Source organism: Oncorhynchus keta, chromosome 36 (genome assembly GCF_023373465.1).
Source record: "Oncorhynchus keta strain PuntledgeMale-10-30-2019 chromosome 36, Oket_V2, whole genome shotgun sequence".
Taxonomy (NCBI): Eukaryota; Metazoa; Chordata; class Actinopteri; order Salmoniformes; family Salmonidae; genus Oncorhynchus; species Oncorhynchus keta.
In genome coordinates, this window is record NC_068456.1 from 10,820,053 (window position 1) to 10,847,110 (window position 27,058).

The following is a 27,058-nucleotide window of genomic DNA, read 5'->3' on the forward strand; positions in this document are numbered from 1 at the left end:
GACAATACACAACCAGTCAAGCAAGATTTTCCAACCATCACATCAGTCTAACATACAGAATGATATGGAGGTGAGAAGGAAGAGAAGGTCTTACTTGATTTTGGTTTCATTCAGTGACTCAATAGTGGCGTGCCTGTCATCCACCTCTCTGACCAGCTGGAGGTTTCTCCTGTCGGCCCACTCCAGGTCGGCCTTGACCTTGTCCCTTTCCTGACATGCCTGGTCTGCAAGGACCCTGAGGGACAGACAGTGGACAGACAATGAGCATGGACCTAAGCACAACACTCACCAGAATGAAGGACTCACATTAACAGCAGTTATTCTATGTACATTATACACAAAGAATCAAAAAAGGCAGACCACAGCAGTTTAATATTGGCACATTAATACTTACTGAAAGAATGCAGTATTATGGTTCCAAAGTTGGTCAGTAAACCGACAAGGCAATGATTGTTACAATAAACAATATGAAAGCATCAACATCTCTCACCTCTAGGTGGAGACATAGTAATAATCTATCAACCAAAAATCCATGATTTAACATGTAGGCTACAGGTTTTGTGTGACTATTACAGTGTGAAGTTGAACCAATCAGTTTAAGGTCATTGGCTCACACAGGAAATGAATCCAGAGGATGCATTAAAGTGTCTTTGACCATAACCTTTATAGAGTCCATAGAAGCATGCAGTACCAAAAGTATACAGTATCAAACCAAAGACTCACTGGAGGAACTGGATCTCGTTCTTGTAAGAGATGAGAGCGGCCTGGTGGATGCCGTTGCCACTGACCAGCAGCTCATTGTCCAGGGCCAGGGTGAGCTCCGCCAGACTGACTCGCTCCTCCAGGGGAAAGTCCAAAGTCTGGAGGGGATAGAACAGCATGAGGTCAACTGACAAATTTATGGCAGTGGTCAACTAATCATCAAAACTGGTCCTTATTTTACTGCAGGGTTGGAACAAAAGCCTGCAACCCTGTAACTCTCCAGGACCAGGGGCCTAATTTATAACCATATTTTACACTAAATATCTGCGTGCGCCATTTCTGAAAAGATTGCATGCTCACAAATATATGGAGAAGTATACATTTGGCTAACACCATACATATGCATGTTATAAACCAGATATGTGCCCGTGTGAACGAGCAGAACGAGCATTATACAATCCATTCGAAAATAATGCAGACCCACTGACTTTTTCCACATTTCTTTATGTTACAGCCTTATTCTATAATGGATTAAATTGTCCCCCCCCCCTGTTCAATCTACACACATTACCCCATGATGACAAAGTAAAACATCTGGCCCAGAGTCCGGGTTCTGGCTGGGCAACTCATCATGGCCAGAAAAGCTTTAGAACGTATTCTACAATGATTATAATATATGCATTATGTTAATAAATGAAATATTGTCTACTCGAGATATGTGAAATTACAGTATTCAGATGTCACCTACAAACATCAATGGAAAAGGTGAAGCCTCTGGTCTACCTTCGAACTGCACATCGGATCGCAAAGAGCAAAATACTTGAAATTAGCCTATCTATTTACTACTGTGAAGTGGGTCAAATTAAATGAGAGATGGGACGTTTCTACATTTTAGTACACGCTCTTATCCAGAGCATGTGGGAATTGAACCCACAACCCTCAACCTTGGCGTTGCAAGCACAATGCTCTACCAACTGAGGCACATGAGACGACGGGTAGCCTATCCAAACTTTTTGTAGGCTTCTAGGCTATTTCGCGAGTACGAAACCATCAGTCAGAAAAGGTGAGGAATTTATTCTCCACTGATCATGGAAATGTAAGAAATAATAAGAAATAAAGGCCTATTTCTAATGATTTTAGAATGCAAAGATCAAATAAATAGATTCTCACTAACTGCAAATTATTGCATATTATTATTTTTATCAACCTGTTTTTTGTTATGAAAAGAAGTGTTGTGTATTCCTGCACAAGGCTACTTTTGCCTTCTTGCAATGCAATACTTCAGTCACAAGAAACTGTGTGTACACATGGTCTAAAGATTGCGGGAGGATAAGCAAATTCTCACGTCAAGTTCGGTTTTTATAAATGCAAACTTTCGCATGAAAACAGGCGCACGCATGTTTTCGTAACATTTATAAATGAGGCCCCAGGTGTTTTGACAACTGGTGTATGGTAAATATAAATTCGGGTCAAAGTTCAGTTCATCCTCATGCAACAAAATGTGTCAGATGTACAAGAGGATTATTTCAGTAACACATAATGTAACTAGAGTGTGTCTAGCGAGGGCCTTTTGTAGGCAGTGTTCCATAGATTATGGTTCTACACCACAGCATGTAATCTAAAGCAAAAGACCATCCGCTACATGTAACTGGAACTCACAATCTCAATTCTACTCCTATTACACATTTTACACACAGGAAGGAGATATGCCCCTAAAGGAGTCAGAAATACAGTTTATGTAACTTGTTTTTATCAAAATGATGAAATGGGAAACCTTGCAGCCTTCTTTATTTAAGTGATAATGCCCGAGAAGCCGTGCCAATATATCCTCCAAACACCGGCTTCGAGGGCATTTTCACTTTTATACAACGGGTTACCGACACATTCAAATACAGATTAACATACTTGAATTTAAAACGTTATTGAGATTAATTTAATCATACTATTTCATCCTTCCACAAGATATAGTCTCGACACAAATTTTGGGTTGCTACCCAAGCAGGCTGGTAGTCCGTTCTATTGAATCGGTTGCCAGAGATGCGACCCAGTCGTTCAGTCTTTTTGTTCTGTATCTATGGACGCGACTCAGTAGTTCGCTCTAAATGTTCCATTGCCATATTGGCTGGCAACGTTCTTATCAGTTGCTTGCTAGCCAGCCATCTACGGCTAACTTACCGTCACGTTAAACGTCAAAAAGAACAACATTAGCAGCATTTGCATTTGTTTAACCTGTTTTCTAGTGACATTTATTTCGATACATCCATAACAATGATCTAATGAGGCGCGATTTCCTCTGGCAAATAAAATGTGCTCTCTCGTCAGGACACTGTTGTTCAAAAGAGCTAGCCAAGAACACAGCTAACACAATCACTTCAAACATGGAAGCTGTAAAGACCGCACTTCGTTTGACCTTTTTTCAATTGACATTTCTTTGTATATATCCCATAAAAAATTATGTCAGCTGATTCATGATTTCGACTGGCTGAGAAACGCTGCCTGCCTGTCTGTCTGTCTCGCGCCGACTCCCAACACGTTCATTACTATGGGACAGCTGGAGATCTAATTTTAATATTGAAACAAGGTTGCAAATGTCAGGGAGACAGACAGCAAGGTTCATACAAATCTCTGCTTTTCAAAACTAAATGTTAGTCTAAAAGAAATGTGAGGTAATGTTTAGATGCTTTTTATAGTGGATATCAAGTTTAGAAATTGCCTGGGTGGGGCTGATGAGACAGTGGACTGCACATTCAGATGGAACAGAGTAAATAGGCATTTTAACCTCATAGATTTAGCAGGTGGAAACTTGTGGAATAGACACCCTGGCTGGAATGTGCTTTTAACCAATCACCATTCAGGATTAGACCCACCCATTGTATAACCTGTACCAATCTCCGAACACCAAGGCTTTTCAGCAACATATCAATTCAAGTAGCCGCAAAGGAAGAGTAATCAACATTTCAAGGCTACTTCTGAAAATAACTGGTACAAGCAATGAGTGTGTACAGTAATAGGATGAAGACGTACATTGGTTCATAACCTTCTCACAAAGCTTACCTTTCACAGATTCTGCTCACAAGCCCAGAGCATGCTAAACCACTAAAAATCACATGATGTTCACACTGGCTGCTTATTATCTAACATCAAACACATAGTGTGATAGGATTCAAGTAGCCTGACCTGTAATGGTTCAAGTCCGGCACTGACCTGTAGGATGTCCCTGCTGTTCCGGATTCCCTCCTCATTCCAGAGGGTGATGACCCTCTCTGGACTGGTGCAGCCCGACCCATCGTCCAGCCTGGTCAGCAGCCTCTGGCCCACGGTGGCAGACAGGAGAGAGGGAGAGGTGGAGCGCCCCATCCGCTCCTCAAAGGCCTGGCAGAAAACAGAGGAAGACATGAAAGCTACAGGAACAGACTAGCTGATGGCCCAATTTAGTTCCTCCTCCATGGAACACTGCTGTAGATCAGTGTGGCACTGCGTAGCCTCACCTCTGTTCCCAAATGCCATAGAAATACAAAAAAAGTTCTACAAAGAAGGGCATTGTAGCAGAAACACCTCCTCCGGTCATGCCGCTTTCTCTAAGAATAACCCGACCTCCACTGTGCATTGTGTAATCCAGGCTCCCACAGACAAAAGAGCTTCAGCACCACAAATACATTTATTTCACACGCCACTAATAAACGCCATTTTACTGTCATAACACTTAATATGGCTTAGCCTACATTCCATTCCCCATTTGCTCATGGTTTACATCCCACACCAGTTTGGGACATGGAGGAGTAGCAGTAGTATTTAGGTTCTGAGCAAGCCTGAGAAACACACGTTTGTCTCAGTGCTGGTTCATGTACCTAGTTGTTCCTAACACATGGGAGGCATCAACATGCCAAGCTTGGAAAGAAAGGATGTTGTCTTTCATAGCCCATGTTAACAGACCACAGCGACATATCAGGCTTGAAGTGCAATACATGATTTCAAACTTTGGCTTTCTCTTCATGTGGAAATGGGTCATTCAGCAAGCGAACGCAGGAAGGGCAAAGTAAGCTCTGTCCCCAACAGTCAATTTTATGATTGGCTGCTGCCTTAATTGACCAGCAGGAAATTGGAGCATTCGTCATCTGAGAGAGACAGACAGACAGCCTACTATAGCGAACAAAAATATAAACACAACATGCAACAATTTCAACGATTTTTTAAAATGCGCTGCATGGTCAATACGATGCTTGCATTGGCCATTCAGCATTTACAGTTGTGAAGGAAGTTGTCAAGGAAGTGAGTTTGTGTTTTACAGTACCTTCCGCCCTCAACAACTGTTAACCAATCATGTAAATGCGGAGCTATACGGAGCACTTTGCATTGTTACAACATTGGAGAGGCACACGGCGATGTGGTAACCACTGGGGCTCCACAATTACGTCACACCATCCATAAGGCACCTCCAACACTTTAGAATAATGCATAAATTGGCTCTTACAGTTCATATAAGGAAATCAGTCAATTGAAATAAATTCATTAGGCCCTAATCTATGAATTTCACATGACTGGGCAGGGGCGTGGTCTTTTGACCAGTCACATCAGATCTTCAAATATTATATATTTTTCAGATCTAATTGGTCAGAAATATCAGAATTGGGTTTGTGTATAACGGTTTTGCCTTTTCTGTCAGATACTGAAGTGAAGGGACAATTTCTAATCAATAGCTCATATTTTGAAAAATGTATTATGCCTTTATCTTAATCATAAACTAAACTATGAGGCACAGAATATTTCAAGAGCCTCCCCGAGCAAGCACATAACGTTCACCAAACAATATGTTTCTTGGTGAGAGTGTGGTTGTCCTATGGTTATTTTGCATACAACCTTCCCACACCTTTCTGGGAATGGTGCAGGATAGTTGCTTGGCTTTGGAACAATCTCAGCACATTTAAGGAACTTGACAAAAAAAAAACATTTTATTGTTATTTCATGACTTTAACAGAATGTTTCCTAAAAGTTCAAATATGGTACATTTAATTTAAATGTTCTAGGAACATTCTCCAACTGGTTTGACATTGGGAATGTTCTCAAATAGTTGAAAGTTAGGAAAACATTCTTCTGTGGGAATTTCAGTACTTTTCTGCAGGTTTCCTTATGGTTCTATTTAAAGTCATATTATCGAACATTAATAAAACTTTCCATTAAAAAACACAAGAAAACATTAACGTCCAAAGAATGTTATTTAAAAACGTATAACTTCCGTCCTCAGTGTCAACAAAACTCTATCATTTATCTTGTAAAGTGTTTTCAGGCCCACTAATTGGCCACCCATAATCTTAATTAGTTCTCATTTCCGTTGAAATGGGGTATGTTTGAATAGATTAAAATTAACAGCTTTGTATGAGTTTAAAAAAAACATGGCAACCTAGCACCATCCTGGTGGCGCAGTGGACTAATTCCATGGATAGAGAACAGAAGATCATATGTTTGAATCTCAATGATGCCATGTCAATATAAAAAATACATGTGTTTGCATGATTAATGCCTAAGGAAATGAATTTCTGTGTGTCCAATCTGTACTCAGGGTTCAAATAAGTTAACACCAAATTATAATTTCCACTGTAAGAACATTAAAGTGGCACTCCAGTCTCCTTCTCACCTCATTTAACACCTAATTTACTTAACAAAAGGCACATCTCAATAGGTGGTCCAGATAAGTCATGTCAAAGCACAAATGGCTGGGGGATATGGGCCTTTCCTATTTTGTTCTCTATCGTTCCTCAAGCAAGGGTGAGGCTTATGACATCACAAATTTGCATCAAACTCCTTGAATGACCTACTCCTTGAGTTTGCAGTTGTGCAAACTGGAAACCACATATCCTGAGGCCGAGTCTTCAACAAAGCCAATTTGAGGAAAACACTACCGAAGATTTTTCAACATATTGCCTGTAGTACTTGAGCTTCAAAATCTCAACCATTGTTACTCTCCCTTCCGGGATGACTACAGGGCCCTCCCCCGCCCTCCCTTCTGAAAATCAGATCACGACTCCATTCTGCTCCTCCCTTCCTATAGTCAGAAACTCAACACAGGAAGTACCTGTGCTAAGGTCTATTCAACACTGGTCTGACCAATCGGAATCCATGCTTCAAGAATGTTTTGATCACACGGACTAGGATATGTTCCAGGTTGCCTCTAAGAATAACACTGACACGGGGAGTATTAAAACCTACCCAAACGAAAAACAATGGATAAATGGCAACATTCGTGCAAAATTGAAACTGTGATCCACCGCATTAAACCACGGCAAGGTGACTGGGACTACGGTTGAATACAAACAGTGCAGTTATCCCCTCCATAAGGCAATCAAACAGACAAAACATCAGTACAGAGACAGCGGAGTTGTATGTAGCAGGGGCCCATGACAAAATTGGATTACAAAGGGGAAACCAGCCACGACGCAGAGATCGACACTACGCTGATCCTCAACACAGGGGTCCTATTAGAGTGCGTGCTCAGCCCCCTCCTGTACTCCATGTTCACCCATGACTGCGTGGCAACGCACCCCTCCAACTCAATCATCAAGTTTGCAGATGACACAACAGTAGCAAGGTGAGGAGGTGAGGGCCCTGGCGAAGTGGTGCCAGAAAAATCACCTCTCCCTCAACAAAGCAAAGGAGCTGATCGTGGACTTCAGGAAACAGCAGAGGGTGCACCCCCTTATCTACATTGATGGGACCGCAGTGGAGAAGGTGGAAAGTTTCAAGTTCCTTGGCGTACGCATCACTGACAATCTGAAATGGTCCACCCACACAGACAGCGCCTCTTCAACCTCAGGAGGCTGAAGAAATTTGACTTGGCCCCTAAACCCTCAAACTTTTACAGATGCACCACTGAAAGCATCCTGTCAGGCTGTATCACCACCTGGTACGGCAACTGCCCGCAACAGCAGGGCTCTCCAGAGGGTCTGCCCAACACATCACCGGGTACACACTGCCTGCCCTCCAGGACACCTACAGCACCCGATGTCACAGGAAGGCCAAAAAGATTATCAAGGACATCAACCACACGAGCCACAGCCTGTTCACCCCGCTATCATCCAGAAGGCGAGGTCAGTACAGATGCATCAAAGCTGGGACCGAGACTGAAAAACAGCATCCAACTCAAGGCCATCAGACTGAAAAATAACCATCACTAGCCGCACTCCACCCAGTACCATACCCTGAATTTAGTCACTGTCACTAGCTACCACCAGGTTACTCAAACCTGCACCCTAGAGACTGTTGCCCTATGTACATAGACATTGAATCACTGGCCACTTTAATAATGTAACACTTGTCACTTTAATAATGTTTACATACTATTTTACTAATTTCATATGTACAGTGCCAGTCAAAAGTTTGGACACACCTACTCATACAAGGGGTTTTCTTTATTTTTTAATATTTTCTACATTGTAGAATTTTATTTACTTATTTTTATTTCATCTTTATTTAACCAGGTAAGCCAGTTGAGACCAAGTTATCATTTACAACTGCGACCTGGCCAAGATAAAGCAAAGCAGTGCGACAAAAACAAGACAGTCAATAACACAAAAGAAAATAAAGATTTTTCTATTTATGTACAGTGTGTGCAAATGTAGAAGAGTAGGGAGGTAGGCAATAAATAGGCCCTAGAGGCAAAAATAATTACAATTTAGCATTAATACTGGAGTGATATATGTGCAGAGGATGATGTGCAAGTAGAGATACTTGGGTGCAAAAGAGCAAGAGGGTAAGTAATAATATGGGGATGAGGTAGTTGGATGTGCTATTTACAGATTGGCTGTGTACAGGTACAGTGATCAGTAAGCTGCTCTGACAGCTGATGCTTAATGTTAGAAAGGGAGATAAGACTCAAGCTTCAGAGATTTTTTGCAATTCGTTCCATTCATTGGCAGTAGAGAACTGGAAGGAAAGGCAGCCAAAGGAAGTGTTGGCTTTGGGGATGACCAGTGCAATATACCTGCTGTAGCGCATGCTACGGGTGGGTGTTGCTATGGTGACCAGTGAGCTGAGATAAGTCGTGGCTTTACCTAGCAAAGACTTATAGATGACCTGGAGCCAGTGGGTTTGGCGACGGATATGTAGTGAGGGCCAGCCAACGAGAGCATACAGGTCACAGTGGTGGGTAGTATATTGGGCTTTGATGATAGAGTGTTGGAAGCTATCTTGTTAATGACATTGCCGAAGTCGAGGATCGGTAGGATTGTCAGTTTTACAAGGGTATGTTTTTCAGAATGAGTGAAGGAGGCATTGTTGCGAAATAGGAAGCTGATTCTTGAGTTAATTTTGGATTGGAGATGCTTAATGTGAGTCTGGAAGGAGAGTTTACAGTCTAACCAGACACCTAGGTATTTGTAGTTGTCCACATATTCTAGGTCAGAACAGTCCAGAGTAGTGATGCTAGTCGGGCGGGAGGGTGAAGGCAGCAATCGGTTGAAAAGCATGCACTTAGTTTTACTAGCATTTAAAAGCAGTTGGCGGCCACGGAAGGAGTGTTGTATGGCGTTGAAGCTCGTTTGGAGGTTTGTTAGCACAGTGTCCAAAGAAGGGACAGAAGTATACAGAATGGTGTCGTATGTGTAGAGGTGGATCAGAGAATCACCCGCAGCAAGAGTGACATCATTGATATATACAGAGAAAAGAGTCGGCCCGAGAATTGAACCCTGTGGCACCCCCATAGAGACTGCAAGAGGTCCGAATAATAGTTAAGACATCAAAATTATGAAATAACACATATGGAATCATGTAGTAACCAAAAAGTGTTAAACAATTCAAAATATACTTAATATTTTAGATTCTTCAGTAGCCACCCTTTACCTTGATGACAGCTTTGCACACTCTTGGCAATCTATCAACCAGCTACAGGCGAAATGATCACTTTCGGTCCAATCAGGAAAGATATAGTTTTCTTCTCAGTAGCAATGGGAAACCCAAAACTTAAGTTCCCACAACTTCCAAGGAACCAAATGTGCTAGCTGGGTCCTTAAATGTACAATATGCCGAAATCACTCTGCCATTTCCTGGTTGCTGAAATTCTAATAGTTCTCCTAATTTCATCTTATGTGTCAAAACAAGCAAGTATAGTGTTTAGAATCATTGTACCATCTAAACTGCTGTAACCCAAAATGTTGTATTTACAGCTGTTGAGGCTGGAGTATCAAAATCAAAAGTAAAAGACACAAAAACGAAACATTAGAACGTGAAGCACAGAAATAGAGCACATAGAACAAATCTACTGCTTCTTAGACTTGCTTTCAATGAGAATGACAGATCTATAACTTACATTCGTATGTGAATTTGGTCCGAGCCCCAAAAAGTTACATATTGCAGGTTCAAACACCAACCAGCCCACATTTAATGGAAAGTGACAGTTTATTTGTTATAAATAGAATATCAAATACTCCCTTCAGTTCGAGACAGAAGGCGGTCCCATGTGGCAATGTATTGTCATTTGTATTATCCACGGATCATTATTCTGGCCTAATTACATACATTTACTCTACTGACCCAAACCCACTCACATAGTTTTCCATATAAATTACTGTTAAACATGTACATGTTCCCTAAAAAGGGTGTTGTTCTGTCTGTCTGTCTGTCTGTCTGCTTACCTGCTGGAGTGAGCTGTGGGGGTTGGGGCGTATGGGGGTGGAGGAGGTGGGAACTGGGGCACCCTTTTCTCTGAAAATACCCTTCTGGAACTTCCTGAGGCTAACCTTCCCATCCAGGTCAGTGTCCAACTTCCTGAAGAGGGCGTCCAACTCCTGTGTGATAACGCGTAGAGTCAGGGGTTAAAAACATGAAGTCAAATTCAATACAGAAACCAGATACAGAGAGAAACCAGATACAGAGAGAAAGATTCAAAATACCAAGATTCAAACTACCAGATAGAGAGAGAAAGATTCAAACTAACATGATTCAAACTACCAGATACAGAAAGAAAGATTCAAACTACTCATATCTAGGATAACACACCCAATATATATACAAAAGTATGTGGACACCGCTTCAAATTACTGCAATCGTCAGTTTTAGCCACACCCGTTGCGGACAGGTGTATAAAATCGAGCACACAGCCATGCAATCTCCATAGACAAACATTGGCAGTAGAATGGCATTACTGATGAGCTCAGTGACTTTCAACGTGGCACTGTCATAGGACGCCACTTTTCCAACAAGTCAGTTCGTCATATTTCTGCCCTGCTAGAGCCACCCCGGTCAACTGAAAGTGCTGTCATTGTGAAGTGGAACTGTCTAAGAGCAACAACGGCCCAGCCATGAAGTGGTAGGGCACACAAAGCCCACAGAACGGGACCACCAAGTGCTGAAGTGTGTCGCGTGAAAAAATTGTCTGTCCTCGGTTACAACATTCACTATCGAGTTCCAAACGGCCTCTGAAAGCAACGTGTGAAGCTCGTTGGGAGCTTCCCACAAGCCATACACAAGCCTAAGATCACCTTGCCAAATGCCAAGCATCGGCTGGAGTGGTGTAAAGCTTACCGCCATTGGACTCAACGGACAAATCTGTGTTTGGCAGATGCCAGTAGAACGCTAACTGCCCCAATGCATAGTACCAACTGTAAAGTTTGGTGGAGGAAGAATAATGGTCTGGGGCTGTTTTTCATGGTTCAGGCTAGTTCAAGTTAAGGGAAATCATAATGGTACAGCATACAATGACATTCTAGATGATTCTGTGCTTCCATCTTTGTGAAAGGCCCTTTCCTGTTTCAGCATGACAATGTCCCCGAGCACAAAGCAAGGTCCATACAGAAAAGGTTTGTTGAGATCAGTGTAAAAGAACTTGACTGGCCTGCACATTGCCCTGACCTCAACCCCATTGAACACCTTTGGGATGAATTGGAACTCCGACTGTGAGCCAGGCCTAATCGCCCAACATCACTACCCGACCTCACTAATGCTCGTGGCTGAATGGATGTAAGCCCCCGCAGCAATGCAAGCAATATTCCAACATCTAGTGGAAAGCCTTCCCAGAAGAGTGGAGGCTGTTATAGCAGCAAAGGCGGACCAACTCCATAATAATGCCCATGATTTTGGAATGAGATGTTTGATGAGCAGGTGTCCACATACTTTTGGTCACGTAGTGTAGTGGCAAGTAACCTCTGACTGCAGTCAGATGATTCCCTGCCCATCTCCCTGAGGTGTGCACTTTTTTACTCCCCCTCATGGATTAAAAATGAATGGATTGATGTATACTGGTATAAGAGGTATTGATGAAACTCCTTTGGCCCATATTTACACTAATCCAATGCCTTTGATCCCTTGACGGGGAGTCAGCAAGCGCACAGATCTGGGAATTAGGGAATTAAAACAGCCCCTTGCTGAAATGTTAGGCTGGCCATACCTCTGAATTCAGGTCCTGCAGGCCAAGGTGGTCACAGACCAGGGAGAGTTCCTGTCTGTTCAGAAAGCCTCCTCCTCCTACTCCAAGCTCCTCCCATACTGCCCTCATCTGGCTGTCTGACACCTCGGCCCCTGGCCCAGGGGATTGGAGTGGGCTCCCCGAACTGTCCCGCTTCCATCGCTTCTGCTGCCCTGAGACACACGTACAGATGTTAGGATGAAAGTCCCTCAAAGAGTATAGCATTAGACTGTATGAATAGGGCTTGGAGTTTTTCCTGATCACATGACCTAACTAGGAAAACTCCTGTTTTGAAGACTGAATGTACAATTAAGTAAACTTGAAAAATATTTAAGTACCTTGTGCCTCAAAGGTTTGATGGATGGTGTCCTTATGGCTTCCGGTTTCCTCATCTGACTTGAGACTCTGGAAGTAAGACAAAGAGTGTCACCAAGTGTTCAAAACTGGAACAACAACTACCGTGCCTAAATGCTGATGCATATGCCCGTCCACATACAGTATCATAATCTGGCTATGTTGTTTAATCAGTGTGTCGGACACGAGTGAGAACTGCACTGTGAAAGCTAGTTTACCCTACTACTAAGTGTGTGTGAGAGAGTTTGTACAGCAGATGAAGTGTGTTTGTGTGTGTGTGTAAGTGTGCCTGCTAAGTGCCCTCTAAATACACCTCTGCTGTCTTAAACCAGGATCTCAGCGATCACTGCCTCATTGCCTGCGTCCGTAATGGGTCACCGGTCAAACAACCACCCCTCATCACTGTCAAACGCTCCCTAAAACACTTCAGCGAGCAGGCCTTTCTAATCGACCTGGCCCGGGTATCCTGGAAGGATATTGACCTCATTCCGTCAGTAAAGGATGCCTAGTTATTCTTTAAAGGTGCTTTCCTCACCATATTAAATAAGCATGCTCCATTCAAAAAATGTAGAACTAAGAACAGATATACACTTGGTTCATCCCAGACTTGTTGACTTGTTCTCACATAGTTCAGAGAAAGTTAAGAAACAGCGTTCTTCTGTGAGAATTTCAGTACTTCAGCATAATGTTTCCAAGTGGTGTAGGGGAGGGTATATGCAGGTATACACTGCATACCCACTTATTTTTGAGTGAGCATTGCGAATACTAATTTCTTTCTTGAAGTGGAGGCATACACCCTGTCAATTAAAGCTGCAATATGTAACTTTTTGGACAACCCAACAAAATTCACATAGAAATGTGTGCTATCGATCTGGCATTCTCATTGAAAGCAAGTATAAGAAGCAGTATATATGTTCTATGAGCGCTATTTCTATGCTTCCCGTTCTTAAATTTAGTTTGTGTATTTTACTTTCGGTTTTGTACACCAGCTTCAAGGCTTAAAATACAATATTTTTGGTTACGGAAAATATATTTCACAGCTGTTTAAATGGTACAATGATTCTCTACACTAGCTTGTTGTCACAAACTATTCAAATATTAATCAAGAAATGGCTTAGCGATTTCTGCATAATGCAGCTTTAAAAAGTAGCTACAAATATTCAAATGTATTGAAAAAAAAATATATGTTTTGACAGTATTGAAAAACAATCCTGTGGCTTTTTCCAAATACCCCGGTATACGGTTTATACAGTATACCACCCAAGCCTAGTTCTAAGAATGTTATTTAAAAACAAATATACAACAGGTGGGTCTAATCCTGAAAGCTGAGTGGTTAAAACCGCATTCCAGCCAGTGTCTTTTCCACAAGTTACCACCGGCTAAATCTATTACGTTAAAATGCCTATTTACTCTTTTCCATCTGACTGCGCAATCCCCTGTCTCATCAGCCCAGCCAGGCAACTTGATCTCCACTATAAAAAGCTGCTAGACATTATCTCACATTTCCTTTAGACTAAAATATGTTTTCAACAGCGGAGATTTGTATAAAAACCTTGGGGTTTCTCTCCGACATTTGCAACATTGAATTTGAAAATTGAAACTCCAGCTGTCCCATAATGACGTGCTTGGAGTTGAGACATGACAGACAGCTTCAGTTTGAAGTGATTGTGTTAGCTGTGTTTTTGGCGAGCTCCTCTGAACAACAGTGTCCTGAAGAGAGAGCACATTTTCTATGCCAGGCGAAATCGCACCTCACTAGCTAATTGTTATGGATGTATCCAAATAAATGTCACTAGAAAACAGCTTAAACAAATGCAAATGCAGCTACTGTTGTTATTCTGGCTGCACTATTTGACGTGACTGTAAGTTAGCCATATTTGGCTAGCTAGCAAGAAAGGGATAAGAATGTTGCCAGCCATTATAGCAATGGAACATTTAGAATGAACGACTGGGTCGTGTCCATAGATACAGAACAAAACGACTGAACGACTGGGTCGCATCTCTGGAAACCGAAACCAATAGAACAAACGACCAGCCGGCTTGGGTAGCAACCCTAGATTTGTGTCGAGACTATATCTTGTGGAAGGATGAAATAGTATGAATACATTTATCAAAATAACATTTTAATGAAAATATGTTGGTAACCCATTGTATTGTAGTGATAATGCCCTGGAAGCCGGTGTTTGGAGGATATATTGGCACGGTTTAACAACATATGTGGCAATATATCCTCCAAACACCAGCTTCTCTGGCATTATCACTACAATACATTCCATTCTCAGCATCAACAAAACTCTATCCATCGATCTAGTTAAGTGTGATCAGGTGTCTTGCTGCGCCCACACCTGCTCTTAATGAGTGCTTCTTTCATTTGAAATTGAACAGCTTTGTATGCGTAAAACATGGCATGCTAGTGCCATCCTGGTGGTACAGTGGACTAATTCCCTGGATAGAAAAACAGAAGACTATAGGTTTATGGGTTTGAATCACATTGATGCAGTGTCACAATAAAATGTGTTTGCATTATTAACGCCAAAGGAAATTAATTTCCATGTGTCCTATCTGTGCTTTGGGTTAAAAAATGTTAACCCCAAATAAACTGGCTGTGTTAAAATTCTTATTGAAATATTCAGTGAATGTCATAAGGAAGTTATTGAAAAACCTCCAAATAACCTATAATTTCCGTTATCATAGCGTTAATAACACCTACCAGAAAAACTTAAGGAGCTAGAGTAAAACGTTCTCATGATAAACAGTTTACAACTTCACCTCTGTTCTATGAATGTTTAAAAAAAACATTGAGTTTTGAAGTATGACTTTGTTTCCACAACCAATGTGAAAACAAAAACATTATGTTCCCACAACTTCCAAGGAACCAAATGTGCTAGCTGGGAATGAACTGACCATAAGGAATTCCACCATGCCAACATTACTTCTGCTACACTGAGTAAAAACAACCAGCAGATTGTGATTCCAGCAGTCTCAAGAGTAGACTGGTACTCCCCAGCAGCACATGTGGCCGTTGGCTCTCACACAGAGGAGCTTATAACCTCCCCCGTGTGTGTGTGTGTGTGTGTGTGTGTGTGTGTGTGTGTGTGTGTGTGTGTGTGTGTGTGTGTGTGTGTGTGTGTGTGTGTGTGTGTGTGTGTGTGTGTGTGTGTGTGTGTGTGTGTGTGTGTGTGTGTGTGTGTGTACTTGCTGCATACTCTTACTTATTATGGTCTACAGTACATGATAGCCTATCTGAAGGGATGAAATTCAACTGAAGTTAGCAATGGATTAGTTATGGAAGTTAATTATTGAGTACCGTCTTACTCATAGCAGTCTCTCTTTCAGGCTGGGAGGCACACTTACCCTGTTTATAAACAATATCTTCACTTTTTTTAAAGGATGAATATTCGCATGATTTTGTATCAGACATAGCTTGTCAAGGGAATGTTGTGAGGATTACAATTCAACTAATGTCCTAAATGTTGTGTATAGCCAAATATGTAGTGTGTAAAATAAATTCAAGGTGAAGTACCTTTGTTATTAACTACGCCATGTTCCCTTTCCAATCTTTGGTTTGTTGCGTTTTAGCGCCACCCAGTGGTATACAGAGGCAAGTTCCAAAGCACTTTGTAGAATGAAATGCATAACTTCAGTTTATGTAATACCAAATTCCATAATTATGTAACCAAATTAATCCTGGTAACACCTAAAAACAAACAGAATTTGTGGGAGAATCGGTTGCTACCCATCTTGGTTCAAAGGCCAAATTTTCCCCCTCAACATTTTTGAAATGTACAGTATCATCTCAATCAATCCCATGCGGAAGATGGGTGTATTCATTTCATAGCTCCATTATAAGATATCAATCTGGGCATGGCCCCAAGCTGCAGCACTAAATCAGAAACAGGCCGCTCATCATGACGCAACAAGCCACCGTCAATTATCATCAGCTTTAAATATTGAACAATATTACGTAACTCATCCATGAAAGGCTTTTCAAACGGGAACACTGTGATGGTTTCAGTATTGGCTAGTCTCTCTTTCTTGTTATACCTCTCGCTCACTATCTAATCATTTTGGTTCTCTCCAACACATGGCAGGGCTACACTTGGTCAGTGAATTTATTATTGTTGTCGTCAGCACCACTTCGGGGTCGGAGAGCACCATTGTGCTCCTTACTGCAGTGGCTCGAGGCTTAATAAATAGAATCAAACTCTGTACCAACACAAAATGGTGGGAAGTGATGTAGACAGCTGAGAAGGGTAAAACATGACTAATCCTCTCAACATATCAAAAAAGAAACATTCAAAAGCAATCATTTCAGCTGGACGAATGAAATCATATTGTTTATGTCTGGAAGTCAACAATAGATTGAAGACTCTTGACAACCAGCTTTAACCAGACAAAAAGGAATTATCTGTCTGAATTGAGAGCATAAAGAATTCTCAACAAATAGAATGTGAGATAGAGGTGAGTGGAAACCGGTGCTAATTTAAGCAAGCCAGCCTAATGGGACACTAATATTAACATGTCCTTGAGAAGGGTCCTTCAGGAATTTAACCCGGACGGCACGCTGCATGGTAGGAGGATGTGTAGACATAAATGTAGGTTGTGTATGATAACTAAATAAGACATATAAAGTGGCGTAAAGAGGAGGGTGAGCTCGTGTGAAATATTTAACAGGACCGGTTCAATTATTTACCAAACAAGGGCTCGCTGTTGACGACATTCCACCACAATACTTTCACAAGAAATACGTGCCTTTCAGCCCAACAGCGGTGAACGATTGATCAACTCCCCTGCCTAATTAATCCACCCCTCCCCACCTCCAATCACATAGTTCACCCAGACTGTATGTTCCTGTTACCAAGGAGTTACCCATCTCCTGTAACCAACAATATGACAGGGATGCCATACAGTAGTAGTTCCCTCTCTATCTTCCAGTAACTAGGAATCCACCAAGGCTTAAAGCTGCTTACGTATTGCCTTAAACTGCTGGAAATGTTAACTATTTAAAAGAGATTATTGGTGGAGAGCTTAATGAGAAACATGGCACAGGGATCTATCTGGCACTATGGCCTGACGAGGGAGAGAGGGGCTTTGGAAAGACGTAATCTCTCAAGCTATCAGAGATAGTCAATGCAGCGTTACATAAAATATCTAAATATTTCAAATGGGAAAGAAAATCTGGGATAACAGAATAGGTTTCTAAAATGAGAGCTGTGTTAACAGAAAGCGGCAGACAAGTCAACCCTTGCTCGTTGTGTATTATGTCGTTTATGTATGAATATTCATAGATAAATGTGCGAAATGTATATTTTCATAATCATAATCTCCATCTCCATTATATAACTCTTACTTCAAGTAACCTACTGAATCCAGACTCAAAACACACACAAACTATGTACACACACAGAGAGACAGCGAACAACGGTGGCCGACAGGCAAAAGGGCCCCAAACATTTCACTCTCAGCGGGGATTTCACACTGCATCTTTAACACTGACAGATACCCCCCGTCACCCACCAACATGACCTTTCCTTCACTTGTCTTCTACTGTTATACAATTTAGAGGCCAAAACAATGGGCCTTCAATAGACATGATGTTGTGAGATAAGCACACAGCAACCCCCAACCATGACTTTTCCTGGGCCTCATTACTGTAATTTCACACCTAAAAACAATGTAAGAAAATGTGATGAAACTATTGGAACCAATGAAAGAATAAGCCATGGAAGAAGGGAGAGAGGAAGAAACAGAGGGACACATCTTTGATCCTTAGCCAAACAGTGAGGGATGGATGGTGTGGGGTGGGAGCGGGGGCCACCAATGAGGGCTGCCAGTAGCACATTCCATATAATTCCACTTCCTGAGTGTGGAGTAGGACCGTCTGCCCAAAACCCCATGTACTCCTGAGATTCTACTCTCCCACTCTGTCTGAAGAATGTGTCGGCCAGAAACATATACTGTATATTTGAGACAGGCCTCACCCAGCACCAGCACAATGCACCATTCATTGGGTACACATGAGAGAAATGGAAGTGAAGCACTGAGTTGGGAATTTCTCTCCAAACAGTCAAATCTTCTCTAGGCCCTGGCCCAAGCTTGAGAACTCAAGAGTCAGCTATCTTTCTTGGCATCTCTCAAATGATGGTGCACGGCCACATTGTAAACACAGCAGACAGAGGGCGAGAGGGAGGGATTAGGAGCAAGTCTCTTACCTCCACACTCTCCAGAGAAGTGGAGCGTCGGAGTTTGGCCCTCCTTACGCCAGAGGGAGAGAGCTCCTTCTGCTCTGTCCTGAAAGGAGGAGAGTCCTCCAATTCAGCTGGGAGCTCAGAGTCGGGCCTGTCAGGACGAGACCGCCGGCCGTAGCGCTTGGTTCCCTTCACAAACTTGGGCTTCACCTCCTCAGGAACAACTGGAGAGGAGAGGAAATAAAGGAGGTGGGGAAGGACAGAGAGAGATGCAGTGGTTAAATGGTGTCTACTATGATATTACAGTAGAATGCCTTTATATAGAAAGGAATATTTTAGACCGGCTGGGCATTTTTTCTGCCCACAATTACAACTGCAAACATATTCTCACAGAAGCTTGGCAATGTTAAGTTACAAAGTAACAAGGGAGAGAGTCTATAGTGAAGGTCTAAATTAGAGATTGTATAACCAGAGATTTGCCAAAAACATTGTTAAACACACTCTTTAAAAGGGCATGTCCCCAGAAACTAACTTGGCAATAAACTTCATCATACTGTAACATTCTGGGGGAAATGAGGGAACTCTGCTGCCTTCCTAGATCCTCCTACTGAAATCCCCTACAATCCCCAACTCAAGAAACACATTTCAAAACACTGTAACACATACCAATGAGTTGTCAAATATTATTCAGAAATCATATAAAGTGAAAAGCTGTACAATAAATGATATCTCAACTGAGTTAGGATTTGTTAAAGGTACAGGAAGTGTAGTATATTTGAATCTGTATTTGTTAGAGAATAGAATCCAGCCTGGGGCTAATAAGGACAGAGATTATTAACATGATCAACTATATTTCTTTAGGGAGGGAAAATACAAAATATACTGTATCCCTTTGATGTCTCCACTAGTATTTTCCTCATTTCGGTGAGCTCATGGTCAACCACCCGGGCAGTAGACAAACAACCAAAATAGACCAAAACACTACTTGACTAAGTAATGCTTTTTAGTGTGCTTTTAATGATGTCAAACTAACTTAGGTAGACCACAATGGCTCCAGTCTCAGCCTCAGTCAGTGCCTTTGTCAAACATTGAAAATATAAATTATAAAAGAAATTACCCCAAGGTTTGCCGTTATCCACAAGGATACATTGTTTACATAAAGCAATCTTATCGAATCCCCCACATAGGGCCCATGAGCAAATGTAAACAGAAATCTAAACTGCTTGGGTATATAAACAACTGATTTCATTGGATTCACTCAGTTTGCACAGCCGTGTAATCAATGAAAACCAGACATACATCAATCCCTTCCTCACCACTCAGCATGCGTGCTTTACCTGGCTCCAGGTAGCTGCTCTCCTCTTCTGAGGTGCTGAAGTCCAGAGAGCTTGATAACACAGCTACAAAGCCTTCTTTGAACTCCTCAAAATTCACCTACATAACAGAAGGAAAATGAGTTAATTGCCAACAGTGTGAGACATGACTACTGTTCTGTCAATAAGGTAGCAACATGATCAAACATGTATCGGGCTTCTGATTTGAGATTTCAAATGAGCATACAGGCTTACCGAATAACTATTAGAAAATGGAGAGTGGTCATAACACAGCTATTACACAACTACTACACTTTTACTATAACAATGCATTTCAGAGCTTTACATATGTTTTAATGAACTGCTGGTAAGGGAAATTTAAGGCAAATCCACAACAGCGAGAGATGTTGCTAAGGTGGTCTGGTCTCATACCCGAGCATAGTGGTGTGGTCCTAGCAAGGTGTCCAACAGTAAGGGAAGGTGAGCATCCAGGGACAGCTTGTGACAAAGGGATGACAAGTCTTCCTTGTCCAGGTAACCAGTGCCTGTGGTGTCACAGCTGTCAAACTCCTCCTTCAGCTGGGCCACATAGCGGTTCTGCTCTTCCTCATCCATCCCAGTACATATTGTAGGCTTGCACCTACAGTGAAGTAAGATGGCGATCAGGAAAAGACCGTAAGCACAATAAAAGTTCAACCACATACTGCCACACTCTTGCTCAAACACACACAATGCAACTTCAATTAGTCTAACATCCAGGGAGGCTAATCTATTCATTTCAATAGACTACCAGGCTTGGACTACGTACAGTGGTAGAATGTTTTATAGTGAGATGGTCCATCTAAATATATCTGCTGCTTTTAGGCTTGGATTTGATTCCCTTGATCTTGGATTACAGCCACAGGCCATAAACATCTGCCTCAGTGCTTGCAATGTCCTGTACTGAATTCTGCAGTTTGGTCCTGATTGCCATTAGTTATGTAAGGCGGGGGAATTATGTCTTTATTGTTATTGTCACCCACCACTCCCCACAAAAAAGTAAACAACAAAAACAAAAAGGATAAATCATTTTTACTGGTAGGACTATTTGTTTGCCCAATACACATACTATTGCCAAATCTTACTTGCTATATAGGGCGGCCGAGGACTTTGGGGTTTAGTAACCCAAGAAACAGCAGTTTTATATCAGGATATACAGCAATGAATCATGATACTCAGCAATAAATGTCAATCTATGTACGTTTGAATACATTCTGACACACGTTGTAAATGATTGGGGGTGACATTTGGCAATGAATAGGCTCGAAGTAGGAATAAACCAATTCAAATCAATCGTTGCTGCATTTGTCTTTTTCCAATCTTCTCTGAGAATGAAAAAGGCAGTTGCCCATAATTGCCCACCATGCAAAGAAAATATATGGCCAGTCTAATGTCATACATGAACAGTTCATTGCTCGTTCTATCACAAATTGATCAATACTAGGCAGGCTCCCTCCTTGGCTTGAAGTAGTGAGTCTGCTATGCTTCACCATGGGAACGGGGAACCAGCTGTGGCAAAACAAAGGTCAGGTAAAATAGAAAAAAATAGACTATCCAAACTCTCAACCTTTCGCACACTCTAGGAACTAAAACCGTTACAATGTAGCATTAGCCTATGCGTTTGTAAACAATTGCCATTTTAGCCGACCTCTGACAAAGACAAGGCTAGCACAATAATGAAATTGCCCTTACCGTTTTAACAGTACACCGAAGCATCTAAAAAAAATTCACGGATGGTCCAACATATGCATCGGATGCTTTTTCATTTTGAAAAGATGTGTCTGTCTGCCTGTCCCGGTGTTATTTTATGGAAAAACGGGTCACGTCTCCATAGCTCTTCTCTATGAAGTGGCCACAAGTATGCGTGGCGGGTATAATGCTGAGTTCATAACCAAGTGGGAAGTAGGAATTTACCACCCGATTGTAAGATAGAGGACTCAGAAGGATAAAACCAGTCTTGGAATGGACATAGCCATTGAGGACTCCACCATTTTAAAGTAGTCAACTGGGTAGAACTTCTTATGGGTGAAGGAAGGATCACATGATTCCATCCAGGTCATCAGCCAATGAATTACACTTGTGAGCAAACATTCCATAACTGTAGGCATCAGGAAATCACTATCCTTGGCTTTATACCTGTTCAAATAACACACTCTAGATTGCAGTATGCACACTTTCAGTTTGTTTCACAGAAGTAGTAGAAGTAGAAAATGGACTACTTCAAAAATCTACACTCACAGGCACCATAATGAGACACATATGATATCTCTATCATTCTCTATGTTTACCATATAGGACTGGGAAAAATCTATTTGAACGGCCCCCTGACTGGTAATTACTAGTGGGAAACTAATGTATCAGTCTTGAGCTCCAAGTGAGAGGTGGGAATTTACTAGTGAAGTCGTAAATTGCAGTTGGATGCATTCAGGTGGTTTGAACTAGTTTAGAAACGCCCGATTGGCTGATGGCCAACAAGCCATAAATTAAAAGTACAACTATCAGGCTTGTAAACAAATGATAGTGTTCAACAACCATATTAATAGATTGCTTTTTTAAAATAATCTTTTGTAGTTGCATTTAATTGCCAAATATATATATATAAACTTTATAATGCAGGTGCTCATATATATATATATATATATATATATATTATTAAATGAGCATGGCCTTATTTCTATTACAGGATATTGGATTACTGTCATTCATATTCCAATCACCCAGCTCAATGTAACATTGATTGGTTTAGGCTACTACATGATACATAAAACATGACACACAAAGTTGCCCAATTACCCCATCATGAGGTTGCTACAACCTAAATAAAACCTTATAATGCAGGTGCACAGGTTGAGAGACAAATTGAAGTATTCAAGCTGACAGACAGTGACACATTCAATACCGCCTTGCACACTCTTGCCTGCGTCTAGTGGATCTGGGGTGTAATCATTAGTCCAAACAGTTGCATTCCGCTTTGCAACTAAAACAAGAGTTTCTATTGGACAAATCCAGGTAGGTCCCTCCCCGTTTCGTTACGTTTGCTTCTGTTTAAGAAATGTTTTGCAACAGAATCGGCAGAAAGAATAGACCCCTGATCACCCCCACACACAGTTCACTTTTATAGCAGCCACATACAGCCTCATCACTTTGCCTGTTGTATAATTCCTTCCCTCATCTACAAGCTTTCCTCCTCTCACCTTTCCCCTTCGCTTGTGGACTTCAGTGAGCAACACAACAGCTCTCTGTAACCAGGCGAAAACAACTCTCCAAACCAAACTTCATACCATAACCTCTAAGCAAACAGATGTTTTGGTTTTGTGTGTATTGTCCGGTATTACTGCACTGTTGGAGCTAGAAAAATAAGCATTTTGCTGCACCTGCGATAAGATCTGCAAAATACTGTATGTGTATGCGACCACATAGCCGTGGGAAGTAGGGGTGCTGAGGGTGCTGCAGCAGCCCCGGATAAATCACACTTTTTTTAATATAAAACATTTAATTAAACATCTAGATCCCCCAATCAAATTATTGCACTAGGGCCACATTACTCCTGTTTGAGCGGAGTAAAATACACGCCAGCAGAACGAAGAGCAAAAATACCCTCCCCACAGTACCCCCACCCCAAAACATCTTCCCACGGCCATGCGTGACCAATAAAATGTTATTTGATTTTGAACCGCTACACAGCTTACATCGTTGTCACCATATTTGTAAGGAACGAGGCTGGAGTTGAGAAGCAGGTACGGGGAATCAACATTTAATCGGAACCGACATGAAAACAGGACAGGAACAGCGTCAGAACCGGGTAAAACACAGACGTAAGACAATTAATACAGCAGCGGGGAACAAAGGTGGGGAACTAACAAATATAGGGGAGGTATTAAACAGGTGATTGAGTCCAGGTGAGTCCAATGATTTGCTGTTGCGCGTGACGAGGGAAGGCAGGTGTGTGTAATGATGGTGGCAGGAGTACGTAATGCAGGGCAGCCTGGCGCCCCTGAGCACCAGGGGGGAAGAGCGGGAGCAGGCGTGACAGTACCCCCCCCAGGTGCGCCTAGGGCCTGACGGGCCGGCCAAGGTACGGGCGCTGGACAAGCCGGCTGGGCGTAAAATCCCAATGAACCGGCAGAGGCATGGGAGCCTGGCGAGCCAGCTGAGGCGTAGGAGCCTGACGATCCGGCTGAGGCGTAGCAGCCTGACGAGCTGGTTGGGCATAAAAACATGACGATCTGGCTGAGGCCTGACGTGGGATGGGCGCCTTCTGAGCCAACCGGGGCAAGGAAACCTCTCGAGCTGGCTAGGGCACGGAAGCCCGACGATCCAGCTAAGGCACCCCCGGTTTCACTGGCGGCAGCCCTCGGAACCGATGTCACTACCAACCGAACCGCAAGCACTCCCCGATGCTTCATTTGATGGCTGCTGCATTCTGTAAGGAACGAGGCTGGAGTCGAGAAGCAGGTACGAGGAGTCAACACTGAATTGGAACATATGAAAACAGGACAGGGAACAGCGTCATTACCGGGTAAAACACAGACGTAAGACAATTAATGCAGCAGCGGGGAACAGAGCTGGGGAACTGACAAATATAGGGGAGGTAATAAACAGGTGATTGAGTCCAGGTGAGTCCAATAATTCGCTGATGATGGTGGCAAGAGTACGTAATGCAGGGCAGCCTGGTGCCCTTAAGCACCAGGGGGGTAAGAGCGGAAGCAGGCATGACAATGTTAACGTTATAGTCAACAAACCAAAACTAAAGTGTTAGTGAACCCACAATCCATGTGTACAATCACTCAGTACAGTGTACAGCAAGCAGTTTAGCAGTTACACCGGTGGGCCCTGGTAGCAAGACATTTATAAAACCAAAAGCTTACCTTGACTTGGAAAAGTTGCAGTGTTATATCTTTAGACAGCTAGCTAACATAGATAACATTCTTGTATGTTTGAGTTAGGTTGTTGAGTAGGTTAAATTAGCTGCATTAGCTAAGTAAGTGAAAGGTAAACTAAAATACAAAAATACAGTGAAATATAGCTCTCTCACTGCTTCTTAACTTTTGAAGAAATTCATTTGTTCAACATTTTTTAACTATTGTCTTTCTCTCTCTTTGAGTCAGCTCCTCACCAAGCTTTATGCACTGCAGTACTAGCTGGCTGTAGCTTATGCTTTCAGCACTAAATTCATTATCTGATCCGTTCATTGGATGGACAATGTGTCAGTTCATACTGCAAGAGCTCAGATGGTTTGGAAGACGTCCTCCGGAAATACTGTGTAAGTGTGTAAGTTTATGGAAGGGGTGAGAACTATGAACATTCTAGGTTTTGTATTGAAGTGCATGTGCCCAGAGGAGGCTGGAAAATAGCTGTCCTCTGGCAAAACCATGGTGCTATCACAGGGGGTGCTGTTGAGGCTACTGTCGACCTTCATTACAAAACAGTGTGTTTTAATCAGTTATTTGGTGACGTGAATAGAATTCACCCATAGGAAAGCCCAACAATTTGACTGCTTAAAAATTGTGGAAGACCTCAATTGCAATGTCCATGCCAAAAGAGATTTATCCATCTAGAGTCATCTATCTAACTCTATGGTGGTAAATTCCCACTTGGTTATAAACGCAGCATAAATCTCACTTCTTCTTTGGGCTAACAGTGCTAGACTGAGTATTGGTTCTGAATAATCGAGACTGGAGGCTGACACTCAGCGGTACCGAAAGCGAGGCTACGTTAGACGTTATCTGTGTGAAGCTAGCCACAATAACGATGAGTGGAATTAGCGGTTTGCCTTCCAAATAAAAGTCCCCCAATTGAAGGTGATGCAAACGGATACAAATAGTGGAAACATGCCATATTTGGACTAGATAATGCTAAACATGGTTCGGATATTGTTATATAAATTCAACAAAAGACAATTTGTTAATTGTACACAAACAAAGTACAAATCAGTTGAATTCACAGTGGGTAAATTAGACTTCAGAATTGCATTGGGGGCATACTTACATGCACTGTACAGCCTTACCTATGGATCTTCGGTCCATAAAATTGAATATCAGCCAACTCAGTGACACCCACAGATTACAATGCTGAAGAATTTACACAAATATTAGCGTCATAGCTCATATTTGGGAACTTTAACTGTGGGAAATCATGTCTTTATTTATTTTGGGCTCCCGAGTGACGCAGGGGTCTAAGACGCTGCATCTCAGTGTAAGAGGTGTCACTGCAGTACCTGGTTCAAATCCAGACTGCATCACATCTGGCTGTGATTGGGAGTTCATAGCCTATTGTTCGCATTAACATACATATTGCAGGGTTTACATTAAGCTCACCAGTAAACCTACTAATGGAGGTCATAAAAATTGTTAAAAACAATTCTAATAGTGCAACATTTTGACAGTCTATGAAGATATTCCAAACTATTTGAAATGTTTAAATCCATCAAATATTGACTAAATTATATCCCATAAAAGATTTTACAAGCACGGAAAAATGTGGTGTTCAGGGATTTTGATGAAAATTCTGGTACTCAATTTGTCAAATGTATTTTTTAATTTTTTCAAATGCACTCATATATTTTTTGATGGTATCAGGTATTTATTTTATATTTTGTGTTAAAAAATAAAGAATATTATGTGCCTTGTTTGCATAAATACAATGGTGTATTTGCATATATAAATATATCTACATAAATGGGTGGAATAGAATAACTTCCTCTACCTAGACCTACTTACACTCACCTGCACTGTCTATAGACTGCCTCATTAATTCCTGTTGTCACATTCTGTTGCATAATTCAACAAGTGTGTCAGTAGCAGGGCTGTGTTCAGTATGTTTTAACATTCTGGAATGTTTAGTTGAAACGGTGCTGTACTGAACGACCAGTTGAAAAACAGGGAGGGGTTGGGTTGAGGAATGCTGTCAGCATTGCCTCTGCCCTTTAAATACATCACTCATTGCTTCAAGCTACACCTCACCACACCCACCAAATGGGAGCAAACGTACCTCAGTCTGTTCAAGAACGTTTTGGGGAAATGTGTCGTTCTGTACAAACCGTTCCACAACGGAGTAAACGTTCAAGACAA

The 27,058-nt window shown here is 41.9% G+C and overlaps 1 protein-coding gene across 3 annotated transcripts in view; it reads right to left on the reverse strand.

Annotated features, from left to right (window-relative positions):
• The window catches only part of ninl (ninein-like), a 46,476-nt gene that overhangs the window by 15,942 nt on the left and 3,476 nt on the right, over nt 1-27,058 (reverse strand). Inside the window, exons 1-10 of one of the 3 annotated variants that reach the window (XM_035754115.2) lie at nt 21,681-21,870; nt 20,382-20,589; nt 19,974-20,070; nt 18,661-18,860; nt 12,433-12,499; nt 12,077-12,267; nt 10,326-10,478; nt 3,907-4,074; nt 724-860; nt 95-235 (exon numbers count right to left, since the gene is read on the reverse strand). In XM_035754115.2, the coding sequence (XP_035610008.1) occupies nt 95-235; nt 724-860; nt 3,907-4,074; nt 10,326-10,478; nt 12,077-12,267; nt 12,433-12,499; nt 18,661-18,860; nt 19,974-20,070; nt 20,382-20,564 (1,337 nt within the window). In that variant the 5' untranslated portion in view covers nt 20,565-20,589; nt 21,681-21,870. Of the gene's footprint in view, nt 1-94; nt 236-723; nt 861-3,906; nt 4,075-10,325; nt 10,479-12,076; nt 12,268-12,432; nt 12,500-18,660; nt 18,861-19,973; nt 20,071-20,381; nt 20,590-21,680; nt 21,871-27,058 lie in introns of those variants that run through there. The other 2 variants (XM_035754117.2, XM_035754116.2) reach the window with 2 other exon arrangements.